At 40.2% G+C, this 16,836-nt stretch overlaps 1 protein-coding gene across 3 annotated transcripts; it reads left to right on the top strand.

Moving 5' to 3' along the window:
- Window positions 1–10,525: 10,525 nt before the first annotated feature.
- LOC148036690 (Histone superfamily protein) lies at window positions 10,526–13,358 on the top strand. Of its 3 annotated transcripts, none has more exons than XM_087678741.1 (5): window positions 10,526–10,869; window positions 11,038–11,109; window positions 12,215–12,295; window positions 12,557–12,637; window positions 12,885–13,023. In XM_087678741.1, exons 1-4 carry the CDS (start codon window positions 10,767–10,769, stop codon window positions 12,628–12,630), a joined length of 330 nt encoding a protein of 109 aa, XP_087534867.1. In that variant the 5' UTR covers window positions 10,526–10,766; the 3' UTR covers window positions 12,631–12,637; window positions 12,885–13,023. The 3 variants fall into 3 exon arrangements, 2 of the variants coding, with proteins under 2 accessions (XP_087534867.1, XP_087534866.1); XR_015690975.1 differs by having other exon boundaries at window positions 10,529–10,869; window positions 12,474–12,637; XM_087678740.1 differs by lacking the exon at window positions 12,557–12,637 and having other exon boundaries at window positions 10,539–10,869; window positions 12,885–13,358.
- Window positions 13,359–16,836: the final 3,478 nt, after the last annotated feature.

Genomic DNA, 16,836 nt, shown 5'->3' with positions numbered 1-16,836 from the left:
AGACAGTTCCTGGTCTGCCATCTCTCTGAATCTCGCGAACTGGTCTAGAGACATGCGTGCGAATATGTCCTGAAACTCCTCATCGTTTATCCCTCGACTTATCCTAAAAATGTCACGTGCACAGATAAAAAACGATGTTAGAATAATCAATTTAAATCATACAAAGCACAGTAATATAAATCATTTTAAAAAAATCTCTCTTAAAATGCATATCTTATGTACCTTTATAAGAGATTGGTCAACGAATTGAGTAAGTGGATGCTCCAAGTATGAAGTATCCTATGGTCCCATGTTAATCTCCTGACACAACTCCACATACACTGGAAGGTCGATAGACATGTCACCACAAAAGAATAAGTCCGCCTCGTTCTCAAAAAATTCTTGGACTCCTGTATTTCCATCATTGTTAGCCGATGCTGGCTCCAAACTTTCGATGGCCTCCACCCCTTGCAATATCGACCCCTCTATTTGCATATTATCTTCATCTATGCTCGGAACATCGCTTTGATCATATACTCTCGCACTTCGGGGAGTTGAAGGTATAACATACCACCATCGAGGTTGTCGGGGGTTTGGATAGAAGATTACCTGTTCACAAACACATATAAGAGAGTTCAAACCATTGTGACATAAACCATGTCATAATACAATTAGCAAGTAAATGACTCCATGCACCTGTTCACAATGGGCCGACAACACAAAGGTATCACGCAAATCCGTCAAATTTTTTTTGGAATCTATTTTGAGAAATCTAGATGGACCTCGTTGAACTGTTGCTCCAACTCCTCCAAGTACCACTTTGAACCACTGCACATTGAATAGTATCATGGAGAAGCTACGGTAATCCACCTAATAATACTTTGCAAGTTCCCAAAATACTCCATCTCATCCACAACCGTGTTTGGATCCGTTGCTCGTCGCCGGCTCTCTTGCTCGAACCTTGCCATGACACCACAGTTCATTGTGGAGCACATTTTGTCAATATGCTCCATGCGAAAATGCCGTCCGCGTGACCACGCTGCACTATATATTTTGTACTGTACATTGAAACACTCAAATTAGATGTCGCATATAAAAATTAGATACAACAGATTCTAAACCCCTCATCACCTTTGGACTACATCCCCTCGAGAATTTCCATTCCTCCATTGAGACCTCTGTCCCTTTGCGAGATGCTGCGGTCAAGGCTCCATGCAACCATCGTGTTGACATAAACCGCGACATCTCCTCCATGCCTTTGGGATGTCGAATCAGTCGATGACGTGTACTACGTCGGAATTCAGCTCGTGCTTTCTCTCGATCTTGCCTTGCAATCTGGTACTTGGCGAGCTACGTCTCCATGGAGGCATGGTGCAACATACAAAAGCGATTCACCTTCTCTTCCATTGAGGCATCCATTCTTTTTTCTACCCCATTTCCAACCACCACATCTCCAGTCAGTCTATCATCGTCCTTCAACGACCATAGCATTTCATTGTCTGGTTCCACCGTTGGTAGCCATTGTGAAATATGCACTAACGCCTCTGACACCAACCAACCTTCGGCCATGCTACCTTCTGGCCGAGCTCGTTGTCACACAAAGACTTTCAGGGTTTTCATGAAGTGCTCCAGGAAGAACATCCATCGCGTATGGACAGGTCGAGCAATCTCTACTTCGTCCACAAGATGCACAAGAAGGTGGATTTGTATCGTGAGCATGCTAGTGGGCAGGTATTTCTCAAAGAGACAGACCGTCTCCATTGCTCCCCGCCTCGCGGATTCAATAGAGGACGTCTTAATCTCTTTTTGTGAGATCCATTGAATCAAAGTCGACAACTTGTAAATGGCCTCGAGAATTTCTGGAGTAAGGTATCCTGCGATCGCGATCGGTAGTACAAACTGCCACAAATGAGCATTATGAATAATGGCAACTTTCCAAATTGCAAAATGCCCACGCTAATTACAATCCATTCGTAGCACAAACCTAACATATCTTATGCCAATCATAGGATTTTAGCCCCGACAATTGGTCGTCTTTAGAAAATGTGGACTTGAGAGAACGCATCATACCCATCGGAGTGCGGATAGACTTGATTACTTGCTTCACAATGCGCTCTTCTTTAGTGGACAAAACCCAAGGAGCGCGAGGAAGCTGCATGCGACCATCAGCACTCGACTGCGGCCAAAGCACCTCCATCTTACCTACTCCCTTCAAATCCATTCGTGCCCCTATAGTGTCTCTCTTTCCTGTGATGTGGTCCCATAGCAAGCTGCCCACATTTTTGAAAATATGCATGGGATCCAACAAGTGGTTGACTTGTAAGTGGGTCCAATATGGCAACTCGTAGAAAACTGAGAACCGTCGCATTCCATTTGGATGTGATTCCGCATTGAACATTTTCAACTCGTACCAGCTTGCGGCGTTCATACGTGTTGGAGGTCGTCCAAGGAAACCTTCCCTGAGTTCATGATTCTCCGGTAAGAAAACGGCGTGTCCTTGATATACCATCTTCTTCATGGTTCGTGACCTTCGGGAGTCTAACTGTGGCCCGCACAATGGATATGCATGATAACCTGAGGTAACCAGACCTGTTCCAATACCACGACCTAGTGAATACTTGATTGGATGAGATAAAATATAGATATTACCAGTGAGAACGAAGGCCTGCTCACCTGAGCACTCTCCCAATCCCGGAAAGTTATGCATCATCCACATGAGAATGACTCGAATATTGGCCGACCGCCGACCATCGCGCCTGCTCATATCTTGCACAGTGACCCCCTCCTCCCACAAAATCTTAAGCTCATCGACTAATGGACGAAGATACACGTCCATATTTTTTACTTTGTAGCGGTCTGGGACGAGCAAGCTAAGGATGAGATGTCATTTCTTCGTAGAAAGCCATGGAGGGATGTTGTAGTTGACAAGGACTATAGGCCACACACTGTAAGAAGTTGAGCGCAGACCGAATGGGTTCACGCCATCCATTGCGAGACCGAGCCGAAGATTCCTTGGCTCTCACGCAAAGCCTGGGAAGGTAGAGTCAATGTGGCTCCATGCGCGCGAATCCGCTGATATTCGTTGAACTCCATCCGTGGACCTATTCTGCACATGCCACGTTGTCAAGCTCGCCATGCCAGACATATGAAACATGTGGTTTATGCGAGGGATGAGCGAAAAGTGTCTGAGAACTTTTTGAGGGATGGTTTGCCCTTGCAAGTCCTGTCGATACCTGTGAGCACCACACTTTGGACATGTCTCCATAGTCTCGTATTCTCCTCGAAACAGTATGCAATCATTGATATATGCATGGATGTTATTGTAGTACATATGCCAAGCTTCCGTAAAATATGTCGTGCATCATCACGAGACTCAGGCATGGTATTTGCAGGTGGTAATATATGATATTTCAATAACCTGGAAAAAATCATAAAGCACCTTGAAAAAGCACAAATGTTTGTAATAATAATGTAAAAAAAAAAACAATGAAGCCTATGTGCAAGGTACTTGAATAACTCGGTCACACTCATATCGCTCCACCCGTATTTTGCTTGCACACTCAAGAGTGCAAGCAGTGTCTTCAACCGAGATACTCGGCACCCATCATATAATGGTATGGATGCTTCCTCTCTAAGCGGATCAGAAGTCTTGACATCCATGGGAATCAATGCATCGATCATTGCCTCCATCTCAGGCTCCAAGATGTAGGTAGGTCTGGAAGGTTGTCTGTCTCCTCTGGCATTGACGGTATAGATTGGCCTTGCGAGTGGTGGATTGGCTCCTACACTCCATCCATCGCACGCCCACGAAGTCTTCTAATTGGCCGCAAAGGGTGCACTCCCCCTTGGGACGAGACATCACCTCCCTGGATAGAAAATTTGCCAGCAAGACCCAATCTTATTGCATATGGTTTTCAATTAGCTTGCGAGTACAATACATGATTGATATTAACTTCAAATTACCGTTTGCTGAAAATCTGTAATCGCCTGATCAATGATCTCAGATTGAAACTCGCCAAATCGTCGTACATGTTCTATAGACAATCGGCATTTTCGTCTAATTGCCAACTTGCATTGAGAGCAAGGACATGGGACACGCTGATTAAGATACGCCTCGCGATCTTGAACAACAAGACCGTCTTCGTTTTCCATCTTATCTACATTACAACAAACAATTTAATGACTTGTAATACAATTTAGGAAAACGAGGCTCAAATGGATAGCTTTATGAAGATGTATGTCAAGTTGCAAGTTGACCATAAGCTCTTGCTTGAGAGGTTTTAGCATCTGCAAGAGGTTGAGAAGCAAATTTTGAAAAACATTGAGGTTGATATTGATGCATCCATGGTGTTGAAATCTAAACTTCAAGATATAAGAAATGCTTTACTGATTGATGTAAAGAATGCATGGGACATAGTAGTTGAGAGATTTATTGATGTTATATCTCGGCCATATACCATGCTCAAGGATTTGTTTGTCCCGGTAGATAATTATTCATTATTGTAAAAAAAAAAAGCATTGGTTCATAAGGTTCATGAGTTGAAGTTTAAATGTTTGGACTTGACTAAAAGATTGGATAATGCCTTAGATGCTAAAAGGAAAAGTGATGAATATATTACTTCATCATTGCAACAAAAAGATTGGTTCTTTGGGATTTAGCGGTGATCAGTCAATTATTGAGGTGTCTTCTTGTATGGCCATTATACCTTATATACCTAGCTACGGTCTCTAGGTTATGTACTTTGAGTATCTTAGAGGGGCTTTACTAGGATTACTTATACAACTGCACTAGAGGGCTTTGAGTATAAGTAATCCTAGTCAACAAAATTTATGAGCATCATTGAGGATCTCTTAGTCTAATAATAAATTTGTCTCAACAAAAAGCATCTTAGTAATGTGGTTTTTTTGTCCTAGGTCCATGTATAAAAATTAATGCCATCTATGAAATTTATCAACTATAGTTATAAAATTTGTTCCAATCAATTATACTCATAGTCATAACATTTGAAGAAAATATCCTATGCTCAATTTAAGGGATTCTTCTTCTATGGCAATACTTTTGGGTTCATTTTGATGAAGTACCATAATGACCATTAGCTAGGGTATTATTTTCTTTTAGTCCTTCCGTTGACTAGTTGGCATGATTACTAATTTGTTATGCCTATACAGTTAATACAAAAACAAGGAATTATGCATATCACAATTAGATCCCCTACTTGGACATTATGAAGGATATGACCAATTTTAAGCCATCTTAAAGAGTCACCAATGTACGTGGCCCATGGTAAAGCACATTGCATACCATTATCGATAAGTTTATTATTGTGTATCTTAAATCTCATAATTAGACTTTATAAAGTGTATGACCAATTTTTAGCCCTCTTAAGGAGTCGATGTAATGGTACCCGTAAAAAAAGCAAAGTGCATACCATTACCATAATCATGGATATGTTATCGTTCCAATATATACACACACAGGTGGACTACATCTTGAGTAGACAAAAGCTATCCATTTGAGTAGACATACATCTCCATAAAGCTATCCATTTGAGTATACATCTCTTTCTCTTTCTCTCCCTCTCTCTCCCTCCCCCTCTCTTTCTCTCTCATTTCCTCTCCCTCTCACAATATATCCTAACACTCTCCAAAAGCAAAAGGGAGAGGGAGAGAGAGAATGCACTCTCCCTCCCTCTCCCTCTCCCTCTCCCTCTCCCTCTCTTTCTCTTTCTCTTTCTCTTTCTCCCTCTCTCTCTCTCTTTCTCTCCCCCCCTCTCCCTCTCCCTCTCTTTCTCTCTCATTTCCTCTCCCTCTCACAATATATCCTAACACTCTCCAAAAGCAAAAGGGAGAGGGAGAGAGAGAATGCACTCTCCCTCCCTCTCCCTTTCCCTCTCCCTCTCTTTCTCTTTCTCTCCCTCTCTCATTTCCTCCCCCTCCCCCTCCCTCTCCCTCTCTTTCTCTTTCTCTTTCTCTCCCTCTCTCTCCCTCTCCCTCTCCCTCTCTTTCTCTCTCATTTCCTCTCCTAAACAAGCAAAAGAGAAAGTGATTTAAACCTTAAACAAGCAAAAGAAGGAGAGAGGGAGACTCACCGATGAGATATGGCGACTGTAGGGCGGCTCCTCTTCGTAATGAAGGCTTCTCCTCTCCTTCGCAAACAACGGCGGCGGCGGCGGCGGCGGCGGCAAGTCTTCTTCCTCTCCTTCTCTCACGACAGTCGCTCTCTCCCTCGCTCTCGCTCTCAAAACACAAAACGCGAAAACGTGAAATAAAGCTACGCTCTGTTTCGGCCCATTTTTTTTCCCTGTGGAGCGTCGCTATTTGCGTCACAAAAGCGACGCCGCTACCCGCCGTCGCTACTTGCCGTCACTATAAGCTTAAATCCTTGTAGTGTTTCTCCTCTTTCTCTCTCCTCTTTTCCCTTTGTTTTTCTAATTTTTTCTTTCCTTTCTCTCTCTCTCTCTCTTTGCCTTTTATTTTAATTTTTTAATCTCATCTTCTTGTTCTCTCTCTCTCTTCAAACATAAAACTAAAAGTATTTTATAAAATATATATACAATCTCTTTTATGTATCAAACTTATACAATTTCATCTATACACAAAGTTGGTACTATTTGGACCTCACAAAGTTAGAAGTCTCTCTCTCTCTCTCTCTCCACTTTTTCCTCCCTACTCTTTATCTCTCTCTCTCTCTCTCTATCTTTTCATCTACTCTCTCTCTTCTCACCCCTCTCTCAATTTATTCTCGCTTTTCTCTCTCCCTTGATTTTTTTATTTTCTCTCGCTTTCCATATTTTCCTCTCTCTTTCCCAAGTCTTTTTCTCTTACTCTCACTTTTATTTCTCTCTCTTCTCTTTTTTCTTTGCTTCTCTCCTCTCTTTTCTCTTTCTCTTCCCCCTCTTCTCATATTTTTTTCTCCCCTTCTCTCTTCGCTCTTATTTCTCTTTCCTCCCCCCTCACTCTCTTTCTTCTCTTTTTTCTTTTCTTTTCTTCTTCTTCTTCTTCTCTCTCTCTCTCTCCCTCTCTTTTCTTTTCTTCTTCCTTTCACTCTCCCCTTTTCTTCTCTCCCTACTTTTTAATTTTCTCTCTCCTATTTTTTCTTTTATTTTCTCTCCTACTTTTCCTTTTCTCTTTACTATCTCTCTATTTTTTACTTGCCCCACCAAATCTCTCTCTCTCTCTCCAAGTTTTTTCATTTTTCTCCTTACTCCCTCTCTCTCAATCTTTTTTCTCCCTCTCTTTTTTTTCTCTCCCCTTTTCCCCCTCTCTCTCCTCATTTTTCTTTTCTTCTCGTCTCTCTCTCCTCTCTTTTCTTCTTTCTCTCTCCCTCTCCCTCTTTTTTTCTTCTTGTTCTCTCTCTCACTTCTTTTGCCTCCTCTCTCTTCCCTCTTTTTCTCTCTCTTTTTTTGTCTCTCTCTCCTCCTTTTTCTTTTATTCTCTCTCTCTTTCCTCACTTTCCTTTTTCTTATTCTTCTCTCTCCCCTCTCTCCCTGCTTTTTTAATTTTCTCTCTCCCCATTTTTTTTCTCATTTTCTTCTCTCTCTCTCTCTCTCCCATATTTTTTTCTCTGTTTCTCTTCCCTCTTTTTTATTTTCTTCTTCTTCTCTCTCTCTCTCTCTCTCTCTCCTTTTACTTTTTTCTCTTCCTCTTCTTCCCACACACACACACACACACACACATTTCTTCTCATTTCCTTTGCCTCCTCACTCTCTCTCATATTTTTTTCTCCCTCTCTCTCTTTCCTCTTTCTCTCCTCTTTTCCCCCCTCTCTCTCCTCTTTTTTCTTTTCTTCTTCTCTCTCTTTCCCCTCTGTCTTCTTCTTCTTTCTCTCTCCCCTTTCTTCTCTCCCTACTTTTTAAAATTTCTCTCTTATCTCTCTCTCTCTCCTTTGGCTATCTCTCCCCTCTTTCCCTTTCTTTTTCCCTCTTTTTTCTATTTTTCTATTTTTTATTTTCTCTTCTACTTTCTCTCTCTCTCTCTCTCTCTCTCTCTTTTACTTACCCCCAAATCTCTCTTACTCTCTCTCTCTCTCTCTCTCTCTCTTCTTTTTTTTTGTTTTTTCTCTCTTCTCTTTTTTCTTCTCTCATATTTTATCATTGCTTTTCCCTCTCCTCTCTTTTCCTTCTCTCTCCCTCTCCTGTTTTTTCTTCTCTCTCTCTCTCTCTCTCTCTCTCTCGTATTCCTTCTCTCTTTGCCTATGTCTCTCCTCTGTTTTGTTCTCTCTTTCTCTCTTCTTCTCTCCCTGCTTTTATTCTCTTTCTCTCCTCTTTTTTCCTTTTTGCTTCTCTCTCTCTCTCTCCCCTCTTTTTTCTTTTCTTATTCTTCTCTCTCTCATATTTTCTTCTTCCTCTCCCTTTTTTCTTTTTTCTCTCTCCCTCCTTTTTAATTTTCTCTCTCCTCTTGCTTCTTCTTCTTCTTCTTCTTCTTCTTCTCTCTCTCTCTCTCTCTCTCCCTCCCCCTCTCTGCTTGTTTAATTTTCTATCTCCTCTTTTTTCTTCTCTCATCGTTCATTATAGCTTTTCCCTCCTCTCTTTTCCTTCTTTCTCCCTTCTCTTTTTTTTTCTCTCTCTTTCTCTTGTTGATTCCTTTCTCTTTGATCATCCCTCTCCTCTTTTTTGTTCTCTCTCCTCTTCTGTTCTCTTCTCTCCTTGCTTTTTATAAATCTCTCTCTCTCTCTCTCTCTCTCTCTCTCTCTCTCTCTCTTTTAAATTTTATATTTCCTCTATCTATACTTCTCTCCCTCTCTCTTCTTCTTCTTCTTCTTCTTCTTCTTCTCTCTCAAAGTATGTGAAAAAAGTTTAAATCAAATTTTTAAAAAATGATTTAATTAAAAAGAGAATGAAATCTAAAAATATTTAATTAAACACGAAAACATAGAAAAAAAGGGAAGTTTAAATTAAAAAGTTTAGAGAGAGAGAGAGAGAGAGAGAGAGAGAGAGAGGGAGCTTACATGTGAGAGATATGGGGGTTTTAATTAAAAATAGGACATTTGGGAGGGGGTAGGGTTCGGGGCTTTTTGAACTTACAATAAAAATAATATAGTAGTATAGATACTATGATAAGCTCAATGTGAATAGAAATAACCAATGAACATGTTTATCTTTGAGAAATTTCTAGAGATGGTTGTAAAGGTTATTTAGAGATATAGTTTAAGCTTGATCTTATTAACATTGGTATTTCACTCCTTATACATTAGTGAATGCCACATTCTCATATATTTGTAATTTTTTTACATTCAACATTGTATAAGCTTAAGTTGCCAAAGCTTTTGAAGTTTACCTTATGTTCCTTACATTAACCTCCCATGAATCCTCTTGCTACATGAAATGCATTTTCAAATGTCATGTGAAGCATCGGGAGAACACCAATGTGAAGCGTAGAGAAAATCTAGTATTGGAGTGCTTGGTATACAATATAAAAAGAGAGAGGAATTTTCTTTATGAAATGATATTTTGATGATTGAACATGTGCATGGAATGTGTGCAGATTCAAAAAATAGCTATAATATATATACATTATAAAAATACACACACAATATATACACGTACACATGTATGCACACATATAGATGTGCAAACGCATACACTTATGTATGCATATATGCAGACATGCTTTTACACCCATAAATGTATGAGTGAGAGAATAAATTGAGAGAGAGAGAGAGAGAGAGAGAGAGGGAGGGAGGGAGGGAGGGAGGGAGGGAGGGAGGGAGAGAGAGAGAGAGAGAGAGAGAGAGAGAGAGAGAGAGAGAAGGGGGGGACTGAAAAAATCAATGTGAGAGAGAGAGAGAGAGAGAGAGAGAGAGAGAGAGAGAACTATGAAAGAAAGAGAGAAGAGAGGAAATGAAGGAGAGGATTCAAGAGAGTGAATAGATACAAACTTATAAAACATATACATACATATATACATATGCACACATGCAAACACGTACATCTATACACAGACATATTTGTGCATACATACATACATATATATATATACATATATATATGTATATATATGTATATATATATATATACATATATATATGTATATATATGTATATATATATATATATATATATATATATATACGTGCATGCATGCATACACACATGCGTACACAACATGCATGTATATGAGGTGAAAAAAAGAGACAAGGCACTTGGGAAAAAAAATGAAAGGAGAGAGAAGAATGGTGAGAGGGAGAGAAAGGATACACATAAATAGAAACACAATATTAAACACACACACACACACACACACACACATATATATATATTATATGCACATACACATATGCATATGTCCATGTATGAAGAAGAAAAATAAGAGGAGGAGGAGGAGGAGAGATTGGAGAGGAAAAAGAAAAAAGAGACAAGGAAGAGAAAAGAAAGAGAGGTGAGAGAAAAATAAGGAGTTTATGAGACCAAAGAAATATAACATATGAGACATATACATATATACACACGATTGGTTTTTTTTGTGACCCAAGTCAACCATCCATAAACCTTATTAGTGCTACATAAAAGGTGTATTAGATTAGGATGGGAAAGTGCGTGGGCATACATCCTTCGAACCCGCTAAAAGAACACCCACACTAAAGCGTCCTCAGAACACCTGCGTGGAAGGCGCTCCCAAAAGATTGCACAATTTCTTCCAGGCGGATCGTATGACCATACTGCTCTCGCGCGCTCTCTCTCGCGTACTGTTGCACGCACAGTAAACGTTTGGATTGTTAGGGGGAGACGCTGGGAGAGAGCTCGCTGAGAGAGAGAGAGAGAGAGTGTGTGTGTGTTTGTCCCTCTCTCAATGGAAGACGAGGCGATGATGGACACGGAGGTCCAACTCATGAGAGCCGAGCGACTCAAGGAGCGCCTCACCCTCTCCACCATCCGCATCGCTGAGAGTGAAGGTTCTCTCTCTCTCTCTCTCTCTCTCAAGCAGAAGAAGAAGAAAAGGAAGGGGGAGGAGGAGGAGAAATTGATGATACTGAATGTGATGATGATTAAGAAGAAGAAGAAGAAGAGGGGATTAGCGAAGCATGCATCTAACATGCTGTCTTTCCTGCTTTGTCGCCCAGCATTGAAGAGTAATTGCGTGATTTCAACATGCGTCATGACTGCACTGGCAGATTTGACCTTCAAGTACGCAGGTACGAAACGTTTCCTGTTATCTTAGAATTACCCTTTTCAGAAGCTAAATTACTTAAGAAGTTTGCGTATACATATTTAAGACGGATTTTTCGCTTGAGCCACATATCAATGCTTTCTGTTTTTGAGAAAACACTTATCAAGAGGCTATTACCGTCATGAAAACCAGGCAGCAGCAAATGAGGAAATGTCAAGATGCTGCTATACACAGTAAAATTTCATCGAAAGCAGACAGTAAACTAGAGAAGTCCTATAGGTATCATAGTAATCAGTGACTTTTTGAGTCCATGAGATCATTGGGGCTTTTGCTGAGCCACGGTCAACTTGCCAAGATGACATACTTCTATAGAATAGCTTAGGGTTTGCGTTCTACTATTTTGGCTGTGAATTGAGATCATTGTTGGTTTCTGAAAAGATTAGTTTTGTAGGACAAACATCAAGTCAGAAATGTGCTTCTTCCAACTCTCTTACATTGAAATCATGGGTCGGAAGGTAGTGTGCAATTGCTTCTTGAGTCCTATATTGTCAAGAACCTGTTTTCAGCAAAAAGGAGTACAGCTGCGAGTTCCAAGATACAGTTGAAAGAGTCGAATAAAAGCTGAAATTTAAGGAATACAAGCCATAAGCTTATTCCAAAGCTGGAAAACTCAAACCCAGCAGTCAATGCAAGGCTGGTTGACTATAAAAAGGGTTGACTTGCAAAGAATATATAATCCTTCAAGTTTTGCTCTTGTTTTTCTTCTCAGAACTGTGTTGCACGAATCCATTGTTTTACTACTGATTCAAATACTACTGTATTTGATCTGTCTTTTATCTCTACAATTTGAAATTCTAACATGGACATGGTTTTTTGGATACGGGATACACCATGGTAGCACCTGCAAGTTTTACTTACTGGTTTAAGTCCAGAATGTGTCTTTGCAAACTATCAAGTAGATTAACGCAACATACTTGAAACTGCACGCACATCATGGTAGAAAGCTGCATATGCCTAAGCGGCCTGTTTCTGGTCCAGATTGTGTTGGTGGTTACAAGATCCAGTAAGAATGCTTGCTGGTGCATGTTTCTTTCTTTTCAACATAACTGAAGGTTTAATTGATCATGTAGAGCAACTTGGACGAGACCTTGAGTTGTTTTCCCAACATGCGGGCCGCAAGTCGATCAATGTGGATGATGTTATTCTGGCTGGTTAGTATAAATATATTTTTCCCTCCGATTTTAGCACCTATTACAATTGTAAGACGCTGATGTTAATTTATGGATGGGAACCTGGAGCAAGTTGATGGGTGCAAAAGGGATTGATGCAAGTTGCTAGACTTCTTGATCATCTAGTTAAAATATGCTATTTTTTGGCATCTTTGGTCAGGTTAAGAGTTTAAATTTGCTGTACTGTTGCTGCAATAAGGATAGGCATAAATCCTTGAGCTGGTTATGAACTTGCACCTTCAGAGTTGCGAAAGTGGTCAAAGACTCGGATGAATCATGCAAACTTCAAATTTATGGGCTCTTTGACTATTCATTAGTGCCATTGTAAGCTTTTGTTGCTTGTTGTTGGTGAAGTGTATTGATTTTGCTCTTCTGATTTGAACCCAGTACCTCTTTGCTTTTGTATAGTTGCCTTGCTTTGTTCAAACTTAGAACCTTCGGTTAGTGAGATGGGCTGAACTGTATTAGTTGAAAGGAGCCTGGGTGTGCTGAAACAAGTATGTGCCGATGTCAATGATTGTAAGTAAGGCAATGTAGTGAATTTCCTGATGTCTCTGAACTTTTTGTGCAGCTCACAGGAATGAAGATGTTGCCACTACACTGAGGTCAATCTCTCAAGAGCTCATGAAGTCAAAAGAGCAACAGCCCGATAGGAAGCGGAAAAAGGCTGTCGCTAAAACAGATCGGCAACAGATTGACAGTTGAGATAACTCATGCTTGGGAAGGCCCTGGAGGCTGGAGCATATGATGATGTTGCACGAGTCACAGGACCTTAATAGTGTTGGGGTGCTGTTAACTGCTCCTCGATATTTGGAAAGGGTTTGGAGCAAATGTCGAGGCTGCAGAAGGCATAAGGAATCTTTTCCAAAATTTGAATGAGGACTTGATTAAGGATGGCTGCCCTCCTTCCCGCCAAATTGTAACTCATGATTAATTCCCCATGCTACAGTGTGAGGTGCGAGTAGTAAAGTGCACCTTGCAGCAATGTTCTTTACCACCTAGTCGACTTTGTTTCTTGTTTCCAAGAGGAAAGAAGTGTTCTTTATCAAGGGTAACCACGGTGACATGCAAGCCAATAAGGTAATTTGAAAATTTCATAATGCTGGTTTGTTACATCAGCTGAAAGAAAATTGACACTTTAGTTGAACAACATAACTCAGTATTGCAAATTGAAACCATCAGTTGAAGGGTCGGATAGGATATGGATTGAATCTTACCCAGATGATTGGAGCAATGAGCTGCATTTATGGTCAATTTATTTTGACCAAATGGAGAAACTTATTTAATGAGGTGATGTAATCACCAAGGCTTGCCTAGTAGCAATCCTAGTAGGGATTCTTATGCCTTACGAAGCATGAAAGCAATGGAGATGGACTTTAAGCACATCAGGCCTTTTAAGCTAATTAAAATTTTGGAATGGAGTGTTCCAAATTTAATGTAGTACACAGACTTCTCCATCTTATAATAAGCTGCCATTGCAGGGGTTAAATGGTTATGCATGTATTGAGGTCCTTCAAACCCTCTAGCTCTAGTTTTCAAGATCCTCTAGAACGTGTGTCTCTTCTTCTTGTAGCTTTAGTGTGAGGTTGATGCGGAAGCAAGTGATCTTTGAAAAGCTATGATGGGAAATAAATAACTTTGCCCATGAGTCACATTAATGAGGGAACACAACTAAATGCATTAATTGTTCAACATTGACCTAAGAAATATGTGATTTGTGTGGTGAAGTTTGATGTGGAAGCAAGTGATCTTTGAAAAGCTATGATGGGAAACCAATAACTTAGCTCATAAATTAGTAAGTGATCTTAGAAAAGCTAAGATGAAAAACCAATAACTTTGCCCATAAATCACATGAATGAGGGAACACAACCAAATGCATTAATTGTTCAACATTGACCCAAGAAGTACGTGGTCTAAGTGGGCGATGTTTGATGTGGAAGCAAGTGATCATTCATTACAAGATGTATTGGTAGTACTCTTCTATTACAGGATGTACGTCATGTACATGTGTTTATATGTAGTCTTATGTTTGCAGGAGGGCAGCTTGTGTTGGAGGTAAAGGCACCTTCGCCTAGCCGCCCGTGTATTACTACACTGACAGTCATTGCCACTGCACACTGTAGGTGGCGGACGTTCGTCACCATCACTTTATTCTTTATTTTTTTAGTGACAGTTTAAATAAAGGAAGACCCGGTCACACATTGACTATTGGAGTTCCCATTTCTTGTCTTTTTTTTTTGCTCTTGTTCTCCCACCATAGCTTTTAAGTGCAAGCTTCGATTCTTCTCACCTTTCAACTGGTATCAGAGTACGATTTCTTGACTCTTGAGCTTGGCTCGTGGCATAATCAGCTTTCCATCGACTCTCCACTCGCATTGGGTCTCCTTCTTGACAGCCATAGCTCATTCTCTTGAGTTTCCGTCACTCTCTGGCTTTCTGAGTTTCTTCCTGGCCTATTGAGGCACCATCAGGGCATTGATATTGAGGTATTGCTTCATTATTTCAGAGATTTATCTCAGTTCACAGGTCTAGATAAACAGGGTTTTCATAGGTTGTGGGCAGCTATAGCTCACACCTCTTGGAGCTTCCTTCACCTGGATTTTGCTTCCAGTCTATCAAGGCTTGTTGAGGCTTGGTGTAGGTTTTCTTTGGCCCCCATTTGTGTCTCCTTTGGATCCCATTGTTAATACGTGGAATAGTAGATCTCCCCAGCTAGCTTACGTTTTTTTTTTGCGTCTGTTTTAAAACCTGGTTCAAAAATCATTCTTTTTGTCATATCTTGGGCATTCAGAACCCGATTCAGGCAAGGTAAGAGTCTAAATTGGGGCTTTGACACGCTTCGGACGTGATGGTAATGTCGGATTTGCCAAATTCTAATGACAGAATATTCTGCAACAGATTTCAGGTCTGAGACAGCATGTATTTGTATGCTTATGGTTTATATGATGCTTTTATTGATGTCTATTGATGGTTTACTTTGATTGAATCGGGCATTCAGAATCTGATTCAGGTAAGGTAAGAGTCTAAATTGGGGTTTTGACACACTCCGGACGTGATGTGATGTCGGATTTGTCAAATTCTGATGACAGAATATTCTGCAACAGATTTTAGGTCTGAGACAATATGTATTTGTATGTCTATAGCTTATGTGATGCTTCTATTGATGTCTATTGATATCGGATCACTTGTGGATGTTATGTCTCTTATGTGAGACGCATTTGGAGCTGATTTAGCTTAGTCATTGATTGTTTTAAACAATCCCAGATTTGTCCAAAACAGGACAGTCACCTGTTATTTCAATTTTATGCTTATAGGTTTTATCATTTGATGTCTGATTATGTCCAGTTGGTGCTTATACATACAGGAATGTATGCTTATGCTTTGCTTATGGATTTGAGCTTGGATTGAGCATTGATTTGCTCAGTTTACAGAGGTTATATACTGTTGGAAATTTTAGGGCTGAAGTTATTTATGCTACAATTGGGTTATGCCTATTGATCACAGGGTACTCTTGGCTACTCGGTATGATGTCATGATGTATTTGGACTATGTCACATGTTTTGTTTATGCTCCGGAATGCTTTGGAGCTGAGATTAGAGCTCGATTTGGGTTTGACTGCCACTTCTTTGCAATTGACATTTCATCTATGACATGGTTTATGCCTAGGCTATCCAGTACGGGTTATGTCTTGGTGAATGCTTTATGCTTTGGTTGTGGATGGTAGTTGTTTGAGCTCGTCTCGACATTCATTTGAGTATTCCCTTGAGTAGTTGGATATTGACTTGGATTTTTCCGTTACGACTTGGCTTTTTTCATTACGATCTTGGATGCTATTGAGGCATTGTCTTGGTTACATGTCTTTGGTACTTTGACTTGGTTTGCTTGAGCTGTTGAGGTCGTTTATCCGCCTTTTTGTGTCAGTGGGAGCATCTTGTATGCTTAACTGACATTGAGCAGGAGGCTTATGCTATTTGAGCATTTTACATATACTTGAGACTTTGGGATCTCTTACACTTACATGTTGCATGGTTTATGCACTGATATCTTGGAATTGCTTTTGACTTGAGCTTGGGCTTTGCACTCTAGTGAGCATACACTTACTGGTGTTAGGTCTTGCTAGTATTATGTATACTTTGTTCTACTGTTCACGGGTATGCCTACTCATCATCACGGACGGATGCTTCGATGACATGTTTGGGTATTTGCTCACGGTCTTGATGATTGTTTGGTACTGATTTATGTCCGTTTATGGTTGGTCATGTCTTGGCTGTCATTTATTGACTTGGTGCAATGATTTGGTCAGCAATTGACTCTCACAATACCTTGCTGTCATTTATTACAGCAAGCATATAACTCCGAATTGACATGGATTTTTCATGCTGAAATATTCTGAAATGATGTACTTTCACTAGTACTTGGTGGGTAGCAGCTTTGGTTACACTTTTCTCGTTATTTTTCTCTTGATTTTAGTGATTTTTTGGTCATTTTCTGCAGTAAACAAGCAGTTTTAAACTTTCTGCAGT

The sequence above is a fragment of the Lygodium microphyllum genome, chromosome 5 (assembly GCF_053477565.2).
Source record: "Lygodium microphyllum isolate KBCC chromosome 5, Lygodium_microphyllum_v1.1.10, whole genome shotgun sequence".
NCBI lineage: Eukaryota > Viridiplantae > Streptophyta > Polypodiopsida > Schizaeales > Lygodiaceae > Lygodium > Lygodium microphyllum.
The sequence above is the reverse complement of the archived record's forward strand: the minus strand, read 5'-3'. Positions and strand labels throughout refer to the sequence as shown.